Source organism: Pseudophryne corroboree, chromosome 6 (genome assembly GCF_028390025.1).
Source record: "Pseudophryne corroboree isolate aPseCor3 chromosome 6, aPseCor3.hap2, whole genome shotgun sequence".
NCBI classification, from domain to species: Eukaryota; Metazoa; Chordata; class Amphibia; order Anura; family Myobatrachidae; genus Pseudophryne; species Pseudophryne corroboree.
The window spans coordinates 226,741,202-226,755,200 of NC_086449.1; the positions used below are offsets into that span (position 1 = coordinate 226,741,202).

General features: G+C 46.5%; 1 protein-coding gene across 7 annotated transcripts in view; it reads left to right on the forward strand.

Annotated features, from left to right (window-relative positions):
• AKAP13 (A-kinase anchoring protein 13) overlaps positions 1-13,999 on the forward strand; it is a 532,570-nt gene that overhangs the window by 213,507 nt on the left and 305,064 nt on the right. For all 7 annotated transcript variants that reach the window (XM_063925738.1, XM_063925741.1, XM_063925740.1 and 4 more), the window contains one exon: positions 13,527-13,820. In XM_063925738.1, the coding sequence (XP_063781808.1) occupies positions 13,527-13,820 (294 nt within the window). The remainder of the gene's footprint in view (positions 1-13,526; positions 13,821-13,999) is intronic.

Genomic DNA, 13,999 nt, shown 5'->3' on the forward strand with positions numbered 1-13,999 from the left:
CCTTTTGTGCCTCCAGTGGCACCTTGGGATCTCAACGTGGTGTTGGATTTCCTAAAGTCACATTGATTTGAGCCACTTTAAACCGTGGAATTAAAATATCTCACGTGGAAAGTGGTCATGCTGTTGGCCTTGGCTTCGGCCAGGCATGTGTCAGAATTGGCGGCTTTGTCATGTAAAAGCCCTTATCTGATTCTCCATATGGATAGGGCAGAATTGAGGACTCGTCCCCAGTTTCTCCCTAAGATGGTATCAGCTTTTCATTTGAACCAACCTATCGTGGTGCCTGCGGCTGCTAAAGACTTGGAGGCTTCCAAGTTGTTGGACGTAGTCAGGGCCCTGAGAATTTATGTTTCCAGGACAGCTAGTGTCAGGAAAACTGACTCGTTGTTTATCCTGTATGCACCCAACAAGCTGGGTGCTCCTGCTTCACAGCAGACTATTGCTCGCTGGATCTGTAGTACGATTCAGCTTGCACATTCTGCGGCTGGACTGTCGCATCCTAAATCAGTGAAAGCCCATTCCACGAGGAAGGTGGGCTCTTCTGGGGCGGCTGCCCGAGGGGTCTCGGCTCTACAACTTTGCCGAGCAGCTACTTGGTCGGGGTCAAACACATTTGCTAAATTCTACAAGTTTGACACCCTGGCTGAGGAGGACCTAGAGTTTGCCCATTCGGTGCTGCAGAGTCATCCGCACTCTCCCGCCCGTTTGGGAGCTTTGGTATAATCCCCATGGTCCTTACGGAGTCCCAGCATCCACTTAGGACGTCAGAGAAAATAAGATTTTACTCACCGGTAAATCTATTTCTCGTAGTCCGTAGTGGATGCTGGGCGCCCGTCCCAAGTGCGGATTGTCTGCAATACTTGTATATAGTTATTGTTTAACTAAAGGGATATTGTTGAGCCATCTGTTGAGAGGCTCAGTTATTATTCATACTGTTAACTGGGTATAGTATCACGAGTTATACGGTGTGATTGGTGTGGCTGGTATGAGTCTTACCCGGGATTCCAAATCCTTTCCTTATTGTGTCAGCTCTTCCGGGCACAGTATCCTAACTGAAGTCTGGAGGAGGGTCATAGGGGGAGGAGCCAGTGCACACCAGGTAGTCCTAAAGCTTTCTTTAGTTGTGCCCAGTCTCCTGCGGAGCCGCTATTCCCCATGGTCCTTACGGAGTCCCAGCATCCACTACGGACTACGAGAAATAGATTTACCGGTGAGTAAAATCTTATTTTTTGCTATATTGTGTGGCAGGCTGTCTGATAAGAGGGAGTGGCAGCACACATCATCTGTTGCTTATCTGTGGCTAGGATCCTATGGATCCCTCTTCCAGTAATTGTGCTATCTGTAGCCCTTATTCTACAATATCACAATATAGCAGCCCCCATAGAAACCTATGGGGTCTGCTATTGCGATCGAATATCTGCTGCTGTACCTCCTACATACATCTTGGGAATACTTACATTTTGTAGATATTTCCCAAAAAATAATATTTTCGGGTAATTTCAGGTACGCAGAATTTGTTTAATAAATATGCCCCAGTGTCTCTTCCCGTAACCCATTTCCTCATCCTTCCACCTCTCTTGGTGACTGAGTTTCCCTGTCAGTTATTCCTCCAGTTCTGATTCACTAGAAGGTGCCATGGTGTCAACTGTTTTAAACCTTACAAATCATTAATTGCTTTTGGGGATTTGAGAAACGTAGGGTGCAAGTTTTATACTGACATATTAGGATATCATAGTGTATATACCATAATTCTTCATATGAGCTTAATATATTGTGAAGAATTGTCTGTTAAGGTGCATACACATGGTGAGATTTTGTCTGTCTTCGATTTTGACTATGCGATATGGACTGTGTGCTTGCTATATTGGCTATGTGCGATTTTGACTAAGTTCCAATTTTTACTATACTTTGTACTAGATAGTCAGAATTGACTTGCCTGAACAGTCTATCTAATATTGCGATACCGGCACCACGCATCGGTATCGCAAGGTGGATAAATCTCACCGTGTGTACACACCTTTACTCCTAATGGAAATCCATTATTCCATCCTTCTCTCCTTTAATTTTTCACTCTCATCAGTTGAGCTCAACAATTGAACAAGTTTTCAAAAATATGTAACCATGAGACTGGAAGCATAGGGTTGGGATTCATTTGCCGGCGTTTGGGATGCTGGCAGTCAGAATACTGACCATGGCATCCCGATGATCGGAATCCCAACGGGAAAGGTAAGTAATACTTACTGTGCCCACCAGGCCCTCCTAACCCTCCACTTGTTTACGTTTTTGCCCAGCGTGTATGCACAGCGATGATGGCTGACATCGCTGGGCTGTAAAGCGCTCAGTACATACACACTGAGCGATTTTCCCCGCTGCCCAGCGATGTCAGTGGGGGTGAGCGGCTTTCCATATCAGGACGCTATGGAAAGCCGCTCACCCCGCCGTTCATCTACCGGTAATACCAGTAGATGAACGGTGGCCGCTGGCGATGAAGCGGGAGCGCGCATCACCGCTCATCGTTTGGGCATACACACTGGGCGGTTTTGAGCTGAAAGCAACTCAACACACCAAAAGTGACCTGCTTTCAGCTCAAAATCACCCAGTCTGTATGGGCCTTAACTCTGATCAGCGCCACCAGCCCAGTTCAATTAAATTGGCTAATTTACCCACAGCATAATTTACTTTACTGTTTTCTTTCTATCTAATTGATACCTACCAAAATCAAGTCTGGTGCTGAGATATCCGTAACCCCCTTTCCCGTTCTCTAATTATCATTGTAACCATGTGTGAGAACTGCTCTTGTATCTTACTACATTAATTCATTCACTGTAGTTAGCACATAAAGAAAGGGGCATAGGAAGGAAATGTATATATTGTAATAAGTGCCTCTTCTTCTGATATCACAAAATACATGGGAGGCATCTGGAGAGTATATAGTCCCAGTTGTTTGTAGTTTATGAAAACTTTTCCATGGTCAGTAATGATTTGATGATCTATCCCCATTCATATGTGTAAATGTTTGGTTCTGGTATTAGTGTGACAATGCTGCCCTCTCCCCTGTTTGACATGCAAGTGTAAAAGTGTGATTTATGGTTACCTTTTGTGTATAGAAAAATGATCTGTAATATTTGGTAATTCTGTAGAGAGTATGTTGTGTGTATTTAGAGAATTATAAAGGCTTGTAGCGGGGTACACATGGAGAGATCCGTGCTTAAATTCAAATCAATCTGACTAGATTGCTTAGAAATGAAGTACGGATCTCTCTGTGTGTAGGGTGCCGGCGACAGCTATGCGCGGCCACGCGCGTCGCTATTGCTAGCTCCTGATTTGCCCCCCCCCTGCTCAGCACACATCGCGCTGAGTGGGGGGCAGAGGTGTGTGCTGAGTGGTCTGTGCTAGATCACTCAGCACACATCTCCCCCGTGTGTACGGGGCTATACACACTGGACGATTTTGGCCTCAAAATCATTAATTTTGGCCGTTTTGAACGATTTTGAGGTCAAAGTCTCCCAATGTGTATGGGCTAGCAACGAACGACTGGCGATTATGCGTGCTCCCGTCGGCTAGTTTTACTAGCATGTCTGAAGATGATGGTTCATTTTCCAGCCATCATCCCTCAATGGGGTCGATTCAATTCGGCAACTTATGAATAGCGCCGGGAATTAGCTCCCGACGCTATTCAATTCAGCTGCTAGTTACCCGCAATTGTCGGGAATTCTTCTCTCATCCCCGGGGGGTGAGAGAAGAAAACCGACAAAAGTACTGCTGCGCGGCCGGCGCGAGGCTGATTCTGTCGGGAATCAGCATCGCCGCGGGTAGTTAAGTCGGAGAATGCCCGTTCTCCCGACAAAACTACCTGTTAATTCGGCGAGAACGGGCCATCGCCGACTTAACTGGAGCTGAATTGAATAGCGTCGGGAGCTAATTCCCGGCGCTATTCATAAATTGCCGAATTGAATCGACCCCAGTGTGTATGGCCGTTAGAGATGATGGCTGGAAGATGACCTTTTTCCGCCCGATGACCTGCCCCGCTGTCTCCCCAAGCCGCACCTGCTAACTGAGGGTCCTGCCTGCTCCCTCCCGCTCCTGCTTCCGTCCAGCACAGAGACGGCAGCACTGATCATCCACTGTACAAGCAACGAGACCAGTGAGTCGCTGCATACAAGTGTTTCCCTCAGTTATATACATTGCTGGCATAGGCCAACAATGTATATACCACTGGCCACCAATGTTTATTTAATGCTTTTTGTAATTTAGCCAGTAATATATACATTGCTGGCACGGGCCAGCAATGTATATATTACTGGCGCCACTAGCCACCAATGATCAATATACTGTAAGCTGCCAGTAATATATACATTGCTGGCACCACTGGCCACCAATGATCAATATAAGCCAGTAATATATACATTGCTGGCACAGGCCAGCAATGTATATATTACTGGCACCACTGGCCACCAATGTTTATGTATAATATACTGTATACATGAAATATAAATTGCAGAGTACCCATTTATGCACATGGCAGCAGTTCCCTCTTTACACACATTACAGCAGCAGTCCCCTTTTTACACATTATGACCGTAGTTCCCCTTTTTACACACACTACGGCAGCAGTTCCCCATTTTTACACATTACGCCAGCAGTCCCCCTTTCTCTATCGTCCTAGTGGATGCTGGGGTTCCTGAAAGGACCATGGGGGATAGCGGCTCCGCAGGAGACAGGGCACAAAAAGTAAAGCTTTTCCAGATCAGGTGGTGTGCACTGGCTCCTCCCCCTATGACCCTCCTCCAGACTCCAGTTAGATTTTTGTGCCCGGCCGAGAAGGGTGCAATCTAGGTGGCTCTCCTAAAGAGCTGCTTAGAAAAAGTTTAGCTTAGGTTTTTTTATTTTACAGTGAGTCCTGCTGGCAACAGGATCACTGCAACGAGGGACTGAGGGGAGAAGAAGTGAACTCACCTGCGTGCAGGATGGATTGGCTTCTTGGCTACTGGACATCAGCTCCAGAGGGACGATCACAGGTACAGCCTGGATGGTCACCGGAGCCGCGCCGCCGGCCCCCTTGCAGATGCTGAAGTCAGAAGAGGTCCAGAATCGGCGGCTGAAGACTCCTGCAGTCTTCTAAAGGTAGCGCACAGCACTGCAGCTGTGCGCCATTTTCCTCTCAGCACACTTCACACGCAGTCACTGAGGGTGCAGGGCGCTGGGGGGGGGCGCCCTGGGAGGCAAATGTAACCTATATAAAGGCTAAAAATACCTCACATATAGCCCCCAGAGGCTATATGGAGATATTTAACCCCTGCCTGGATTCACTAAATAGCGGGAGACGAGCCCGCCGGAAAAGGGGCGGGGCCTATCTCCTCAGCACACGGCGCCATTTCCTCTCACAGCTCCGCTGGTCAGGACGGCTCCCAGGTCTCTCCCCTGCACTGCACTACAGAAACAGGGTAAAACAGAGAGGGGGGGCAAATTTATGGCGATATTTTGATATATATAAAGCAGCTATAAGGGAGCACTTATTATAAGGCTATCCCTGTTATATATAGCGCTTTTGGTGTGTGCTGGCAAACTCTCCCTCTGTCTCCCCAAAGGGCTAGTGGGTCCTGTCTTCGTTAGGAGCATTCCCTGTGTGTCTGCTGTGTGTCGGTACGTGTGTGTCGACATGTATGAGGACGATATTGGTGTGGAGGCGGAGCAATTGCCAAATATGAGGATGTCACCCCCTAGGGAGTCGACACCAGAATGGATGCCTTTATTTATGGAACTACGGGATAGTGTCAACACGCTAAAGCAGTCGTTTGACGACATGAGACGGCCGGACAATCAATTAGTGCCTGTCCAGGCGACTCAAACACCGTCAGGGGCTGTGAAACGCCCTTTGCCTCAGTCGGTCGACACAGACCCAGACACAGGCACTGACTCCAGTGGTGACGGTGACGAATCAACCGTATTTTCCAGTAGGGCCACACGTTATATGATTTTGGCAATGAAGGAGGCGTTACATTTAGCTGATACTACAGGTACCACTAAACAGGGTATTATGTGGGGTGTGAAAAAACTACCTATAGTTTTTCCTGAATCAGAAGAATTAAATGACGTGTGTAATGAAGCGTGGGTTGCCCCTGATAAAAAGCTGATAATTTCAAAGAAATTATTGGCATTATACCCTTTCCCGCCAGAGGTTAGGGAGCGCTGGGAAACACCTCCTAGGGTGGACAAGGCGCTAACACGCTTATCTAAACAAGTGGCGTTACCCTCTCCTGAGACGGCCGCACTTAAAGATCCATCAGATAGGAGGATGGAAAATATCCAAAAAAGTATATACACACATGCAGGTGTTATACTACGACCAGCTATAGCGACTGCCTGGATGTGCAGTGCTGGGGTAGTTTGGTCAGAGTCCCTGATTGAAAATATTGATACCCTGGACAGGGACAATATTTTACTGTCGTTAGAACAAATAAAGGATGCATTTCTTTATATGCGTGATGCACAGAGGGATATCTGCACACTGGCATCACGGGTAAGTGCTATGTCCATTTCGGCCAGAAGAGCTTTATGGACGCGACAGTGGACAGGCGATGCGGATTCAAAACGACATATGGAAGTTTTGCCGTATAAAGGGGAGGAGTTATTTGGAGTCGGTCTATCAGATTTGGTGGCCACGGCTACAGCCGGGAAATCCACCTTTCTACCTCAAGTCACTCCCCAACAGAAAAAGGCACCGACTTTTCAACCGCAGCCCTTTCGTTCCTTTAAAAATAAGAGAGCAAAGGGCTATTCATATCTGCCACGAGGCAGAGGTCGAGGGAAGAGACAGCAACAGGCAGCTCCTTCCCAGGAACAGAAGCCTTCCTCGGCTTCTACAAAAGCCTCAGCATGACGCTGGGGCTTCTCAAGCGGACTCGGGGACGGCGGGTGGTCGTCTCAAAGATTACAGCGCGCAGTGGGCTCACTCGCAGGTAGATCCCTGGATCCTGCAGATAATATCTCAGGGGTACAGGTTGGAATTAGAGACAGATCCACCTCGCCGTTTCCTGAAGTCTGCTTTACCAACGTCCCCCTCCGAAAGGGAGACGGTTTTGGAAGCCATTCACAAGCTGTACTCTCAGCAGGTGATAGTCAAGGTACCTCTTCTACAACAAGGGAAGGGGTATTATTCCACTCTTTTTGTGGTACCGAAGCCGGATGGCTCGGTAAGGCCTATTCTAAATCTGAAGTCCTTGAACCTGTACATAAAGATGTTCAAGTTCAAGATGGAGTCACTCAGAGCGCAGTGATAGCGAACCTGGAAGAGGGGGACTTTATGGTATCCTTGGACATCAAGGATGCGTATCTCCACGTTCCAATTTACCCCTCACACCAGGGGTACCTCAGGTTCGTTGTACAAAACTGTCACTATCAGTTTCAGACGCTGCCGTTCGGATTGTCCACGGCACCTCGGGTCTTTACAAAGGTAATGGCCGAGATGATGATTCTGCTTCGAAGAAAAGGCATATTAATTATCCCATACTTGGACGATCTCCTAATAAGGGCAAGGTCCAGAGAACAGCTAGAGATGGGATTAGCACTGTCTCAAGAAGTGCTAAAACAGCACGGGTGGATTCTGAATATTCCAAAATCCCAGTTAATGCCGACAACTCGTCTGCTGTTCCTAGGGATGATTCTGGACACGGTTCAGAAAAAGGTTTTTCTCCCGGAGGAAAAAGCCAAGGAGTTATCCGAGCTTGTCAGGAACCTCCTAAAACCAGGAAAAGTGTCTGTACATCAATGCACAAGAGTCCTGGGAAAAATGGTGGCTTCTTACGAAGCAATTCCATTCGGCAGATTCCACGCAAGAATTTTCCAAAGGGATCTGTTGGACAAATGGTCAGGGTCGCATCTTCAGATGCACCTGCGGATAACCCTGTCTCCAAGGACAAGGGTGTCTCTTCTGTGGTGGTTGCAGAGTGCTCATCTATTGGAGGGCCGCAGATTCGGCATACAGGATTGGATCCTGGTGACCACGGACGCCAGCCTGAGAGGCTGGGGAGCAGTCACACAAGGAAAAAACTTCCAGGGAGTATGGACGAACCTGGAAACGTCTCTTCACATAAACATTCTGGAACTAAGAGCAATATACAATGCTCTAAGCCAGGCAGAACCTCTGCTTCAGGGAAAACCGGTGTTGATCCAGTCGGACAACATCACGGCAGTCGCCCATGTGAACAGACAGGGCGGCACAAGAAGCAGGAGTGCAATGGCAGAAGCTGCAAGGATTCTTCGCTGGGCAGAGAATCATGTGATAGCACTGTCAGCAGTGTTCATCCCGGGAGTGGACAACTGGGAAGCAGACTTCCTCAGCAGACACGATCTTCACCCGGGAGAGTGGGGACTTCATCCAGAAGTCTTCCACTTGCTGGTAACCCGTTGGGAAAGACCAATGGTGGACATGATGGCGTCTCGCCTCAACAAAAAACTGGACAGGTATTGCGCCAGGTCAAGAGATCCGCAGGCAATAGCTGTGGACGCGCTGGTAACGCCTTGGGTGTACCAGTCGGTGTATGTGTTTCCTCCTCTGCCTCTCATACCAAAAGTATTGAGAATTATACGGCAAAGAGGCGTAAGGACGATACTAGTGGTTCCGGATTGGCCAAGAAGGACTTGGTACTCGGAACTTCAAGAGATGATCACGGAAGATCCGTGGCCTCTACCTCTAAGGAGGGACTTGCTTCAGCAGGGTCCCTGTCTGTTTCAAGACTTACCGCGGCTGCGTTTGACGGCATGGCGGTTGAACGCCGGATCCTAAAGGAAAAAGGCATGCCGGAAGAAGTCATTCCTACTTTGATTAAAGCAAGGAAGGAAGTAACCGTGCAACATTATCACCGAATTTGGCGAAAATATGTTGCGTGGTGCGAAGATCGGAGTGCTCCGACGGAGGAATTTCAACTGGGTCGATTCCTACATTTCCTGCAATCAGGATTGTCTATGGGTCTCAAATTGGGATCTATTAAGGTTCAAATTTCGGCCCTGTCGATTTTCTTTCAAAAAGAATTGGCTTCAGTCCCTGAAGTCCAGACCTTTGTTAAGGGAGTGCTACATATACAGCCTCCTGTGGTGCCTCCAGTGGCACCGTGGGATCTCAATGTGGTTTTGGACTTTCTAAAATCTCATTGGTTTGAACCACTAAAGAAGGTGGATTTGAAATATCTCACATGGAAAGTGACCATGCTTCTAGCCCTGGCTTCGGCCAGGAGAGTATCAGAACTGGCAGCTTTATCTTACAAAAGCCCATATCTGATTTTCCATTCGGACAGGGCAGAACTGCGGACTCGTCCGCATTTTCTCCCTAAGGTGGTGTCAGCATTTCATCTGAACCAGCCTATTGTAGTGCCTGCGGCTACAAGTGACTTGGAGGACTCCAAGTTACTGGACGTTGTCAGAGCATTAAAAATATATATTGCAAGGACAGCTGGAGTCAGAAAATCTGACTCGTTGTTTATATTGTATGCACCCAACAAGATGGGTGCTCCTGCGTCTAAGCAGACGATTGCTCGTTGGATCTGTAGCACAATCCAACTTGCACATTCTGTGACAGGCCTGCCACAGCCTAAATCTGTAAAGGCCCACTCCACAAGGAACTCCACCGCTCATCTTGGGCGGCTGCCCGAGGGGTCTCGGCATTACAACTTTGCCGAGCAGCTACGTGGTCAGGGGAGAACACGTTTGTAAAATTTTACAAATTTGATACTCTGGCTAAGGAGGACCTGGAGTTCTCTCATTCGGTGCTGCAGAGTCATCCGCACTCTCCCGCCCGTTTGGGAGCTTTGGTATAATCCCCATGGTCCTTTCAGGAACCCCAGCATCCACTAGGACGATAGAGAAAATAAGATTTTACTTACCGATAAATCTATTTCTCGGAGTCCGTAGTGGATGCTGGGCGCCCATCCCAAGTGCGGATTATCTGCAATAATTGTACATAGTTATTGTTAACTAATTCGGGTTATTGTTGAAGGAAGCCATCTTTCAGAGGCTCCGCTGTTATCATACTGTTAACTGGGTTTAGATCACAAGTTGTACGGTGTGATTGGTGTGGCTGGTATGAGTCTTACCCGGGATTCAAAATCCTCCCTTATTGTGTACGCTCGTCCGGGCACAGTACCTAACTGGAGTCTGGAGGAGGGTCATAGGGGGAGGAGCCAGTGCACACCACCTGATCTGGAAAAGCTTTACTTTTTGTGCCCTGTCTCCTGCGGAGCCGCTATCCCCCATGGTCCTTTCAGGAACCCCAGCATCCACTACGGACTCCGAGAAATAGATTTATCGGTAAGTAAAATCTTATTTTTTACACATTACGCCAGCAGGCCCCCTTTTTACACATTACGCCAGCAGTCCCCCTTTTTACAATGGCCCATGCTCCCACCCTTGGAATTCAAACCTAGCCCATTATGCAAATAGCCTTTCAAATGAAAGATTTTCAGCAAAGTCACCTCCTGAAAATCTCTTGCTCTTTGGGAAAATAGATCAGTGTGTATGCAGTACTTTGGGTGAAAGAGATATCTTCAGAGATGTTGTCAAAGTCTTTTGAAATTAAAATCTACTAGTGTGTATGGACCTTAAAGATGCATACACACTGGGCGTTTTTGCCCAGCGTGTATGCACAGCGATGATGGCTGACATCTCTGGGCTGAAAATCGCTCAGTGCATACACACTGAGCGCTTTTCCCCCCTCCCCAGCGATGTCAGCAGGAGTTAGCGGCTTTCCATTGCAGGACACTATGGAAAGCTGTTCACCTCGCCGTTCATCTACTGGTAGTACCAACAGATTAACGGGGGTCATTCCGAGTTGTTCGTTCGTTATATTTTTCTCGCAACGGAGCGATTAGTAGCTAATGCGCATGCGCAATGTCCGCAGTGCGACTGCGCCAAGTAAATTTGCTATGCAGTTAGGTATTTTACTCACGGCATTACAAGGTTTTTTCTTCGTTCTGGTGATCGTAATGTGATTGACAGGAAGTGGGTGTTTCTTGGCGGAAACTGGCCGTTTAATGGGTGTGTGCAAAAAAACGCTACCGTTTCTGGGAAAAACGCGGGAGTGGCTGGAGAAACGGAGGAGTGTCTGGCTGAACGCTGGGAGTGTTTGTGACGTCAAACCAGGAACGAAACTGACTGAACTGATCGCAGTTGCCGAGTAAGTGTGGAGCTACTCAGAAACTGCTAAGAAGTGTCTATTCGCAATTTTGCTAATCTTTCGTTCGCAATTTTGATAAGCTAAGATTCACTCCCAGTAGGCGGCGGCTTAGCGTGTGCAAAGCTGCTAAAAGCAGCTTGCGAGCGAACAACTCGGAATGAGGGCCAATGGCGGCCGCCGGCAGTGGAGCGGGAACGTGCCTCAGCACTCATCGCCGGGACATACACACTGGGCGGTTTTGAGCTGAAAGCAGCTCAGAACACCGAAAGTGAGCTGCTTTCAGCTCAAAATCGCCCAGTGTGTATGGGCCTTTAGTCTCTTGTATATTCTTTCTGAAACATATTAGAATACCAAGCCATAACTTTGTATAGAGTATCTCTTCTATTTAGGTCAGTGACCCTACACATGCACTGGGGGGTGGGTAATCAGCAGGTGACTATATTTAAGTTTAGGTTTGCATTATGTTCAGAAATCTGTCACTTTTAAAAAAACGGACAAAGGGGGGTATTCAATTAGTGTTGTTTTTTTCGACCAGTCAAAAAAACAGCACTTTTCGCCTGGTTTTAGGTCGTATTTACATTCAACCTATTCAATGCCCATGCCGTTTTATCGACTGATTGAAAAATCTGGCATTGGCGAAAACCACATGGATCTGCAAATTCACCACCAATACGTGCGTTTTGTCTAATTTGCGGGCGTTTTTGCCCGTTTTTAGGTATGTTTTCGCCCATGCCGATTTGACAAAAAAAAAACAACCGAAACGGCATGGGCGAAAATGGATCCAAAAACACGCGAAAATGGCGGCGACTGAATACACATAGGTCGAATTAGTGCCGATTTTCCGACTGTCTGAAAATTCGGCACTAATTGAATATCCCCCAAAGTAGTTAAGCAAAGCTGCAGTTTATTTACCATCCTTATAAATCAGTCTATCCTCCTTTTTAATGGCTAAAATAAATATTCAACTTCAGATCAATTTATTTTATTTTATTGAGTTGTGCATAATTTTTTCAACTCTAAATGCTTTGATTTCCCTTTGTAATGTTTGACCTTCTATTTTTTAGTCATGTGTTTATATCCTAAGACTGAGTTGTTTATGCTCAGTGTGACAGGACACAGTTGTTTCCTATGTAGAACTGCCTCATGTGGAAATAAATGTGTCTGATGGAGAATATCTCTCAGTGGGGTGTATGTATTAAGCCTGGAGAAGTGATAAAGCAGTGATAAATGCAATATGATAACGCACCAGCCAATCAGCTCCGATATGTTAATGTAAATTTACAGTTAGGAGCTGATTGGCTGGTGCATTATCACCTTGCACTTATCACTGCTCTATCACTTCTCCAGGCTTAATACATCTGCCCCATTGTCCTTTAAAGCACTCACCAACCCCCGCCCCATTCTGCTTCTAACCTCACTTCATCACCCACTCCTCTCTCTCATCACCACTCCCACTTCAGGAGTTTTTCTGTGCTATTCCCAACTCCTGGAATGTCCTCTATCTCAGACTTTCTTTTAGACTCTTAGCTGTCAAACGTACACTTAAAACTCCTCTTTAAAGCTTACCAGCCTTCCCTCTAGGTCTCTACACCCCACAGAATTGCTCCTCTATACCTCCTTGTGTCCGCTGACAATTTCCCCTAGAATGTGAGTTCTTACAAGCAGGTCCCTGTCTCCAAATGTCTCCTCCGTGTGGTTCTGCAGTTGGAGTCTTTGGGGCTGATGTATTAAGCCTGGAGAAGTGATAAAGCAGTGATAAGTGCAAGGTTATAATGCACCAGCCAATCAGCTCCTAACTGTAAATTTACATATGGGAGCTGATTGTGCGTTATCACCTTGCACTTATTACTACTTTATCACTTCTCCAGGCTTAATACATCTGCCCCATTGTATCAACCAATTATCTGTCCGTTTGTAAACTAGTTAGAAACTGTGAAATGTTCTTTTACTTTTTGTATGATTTCCTGTGTTTGGTGCTATAGAACCCTTGTGGCTCCATACAAATAGTAATAATAATAATACAATATAAATGCATGACTGAAAGCCATAAAAGAATAATAAAGCAATGATTTTGTTAAAGTTTCAGAATATTATTTTGTTTCTCCATGGACTTTTAACAATATTCACCTGTCCACTCTGAATGTAGTTTAACTTTGGTTTGGGATTCACCTGCATGTATTATTGTTTGGCTGGATCCCAAAATGATTGATGCATTTCCTCACAAAATAGCTTTTTGTGCTACTGATGATAGTATTAGAGAGACTATAAACAGTTTCTTGTGGTTTTTATTGTATTTGAACAAGATCTCTAAACACAGAGTTTGTTCTCATTGACCAACCTTTCTATTTGTGTCTCTTAGGTCACGACTGCTGCGAGCGAGTAAAAGTCTCCCTTTGTGCTTCTAAGAAAGGTTCATCTGTGGTAGTAGCAGTGGATAACTTTGAGTTCATCCAGGACGAAGCATACGATTCAGCTCAGTTTTTAGCAGCCAATGCTGGTAATCAGCAAGCCTTGATATTTGCACGGTTCTTGGATAGTTCAAGACCATCTCCCGGGGATGCGTCCATTCTGGATGAAAAGATCACGTTGGCTTTTCGACACCTGCGGTTGCCTAATGGATGGAATGTTCTAGGTGAAGAGCAAGAAAGAAAGGGTAATAATCTATGAAAGTATATTATTCCAAATGAAAAGTCTGGTGTGGCTGTGAGGTCTATTCATGAAGCAGTGAAAAGAGTGGAGAAGTGAGCCAGTGGAGAAGTTGCCCATGGCATCCAATCAGTGTTGAGGTAACATTTATAAAGTGCATTCTATAAGATTATACGTAGCAGCTGA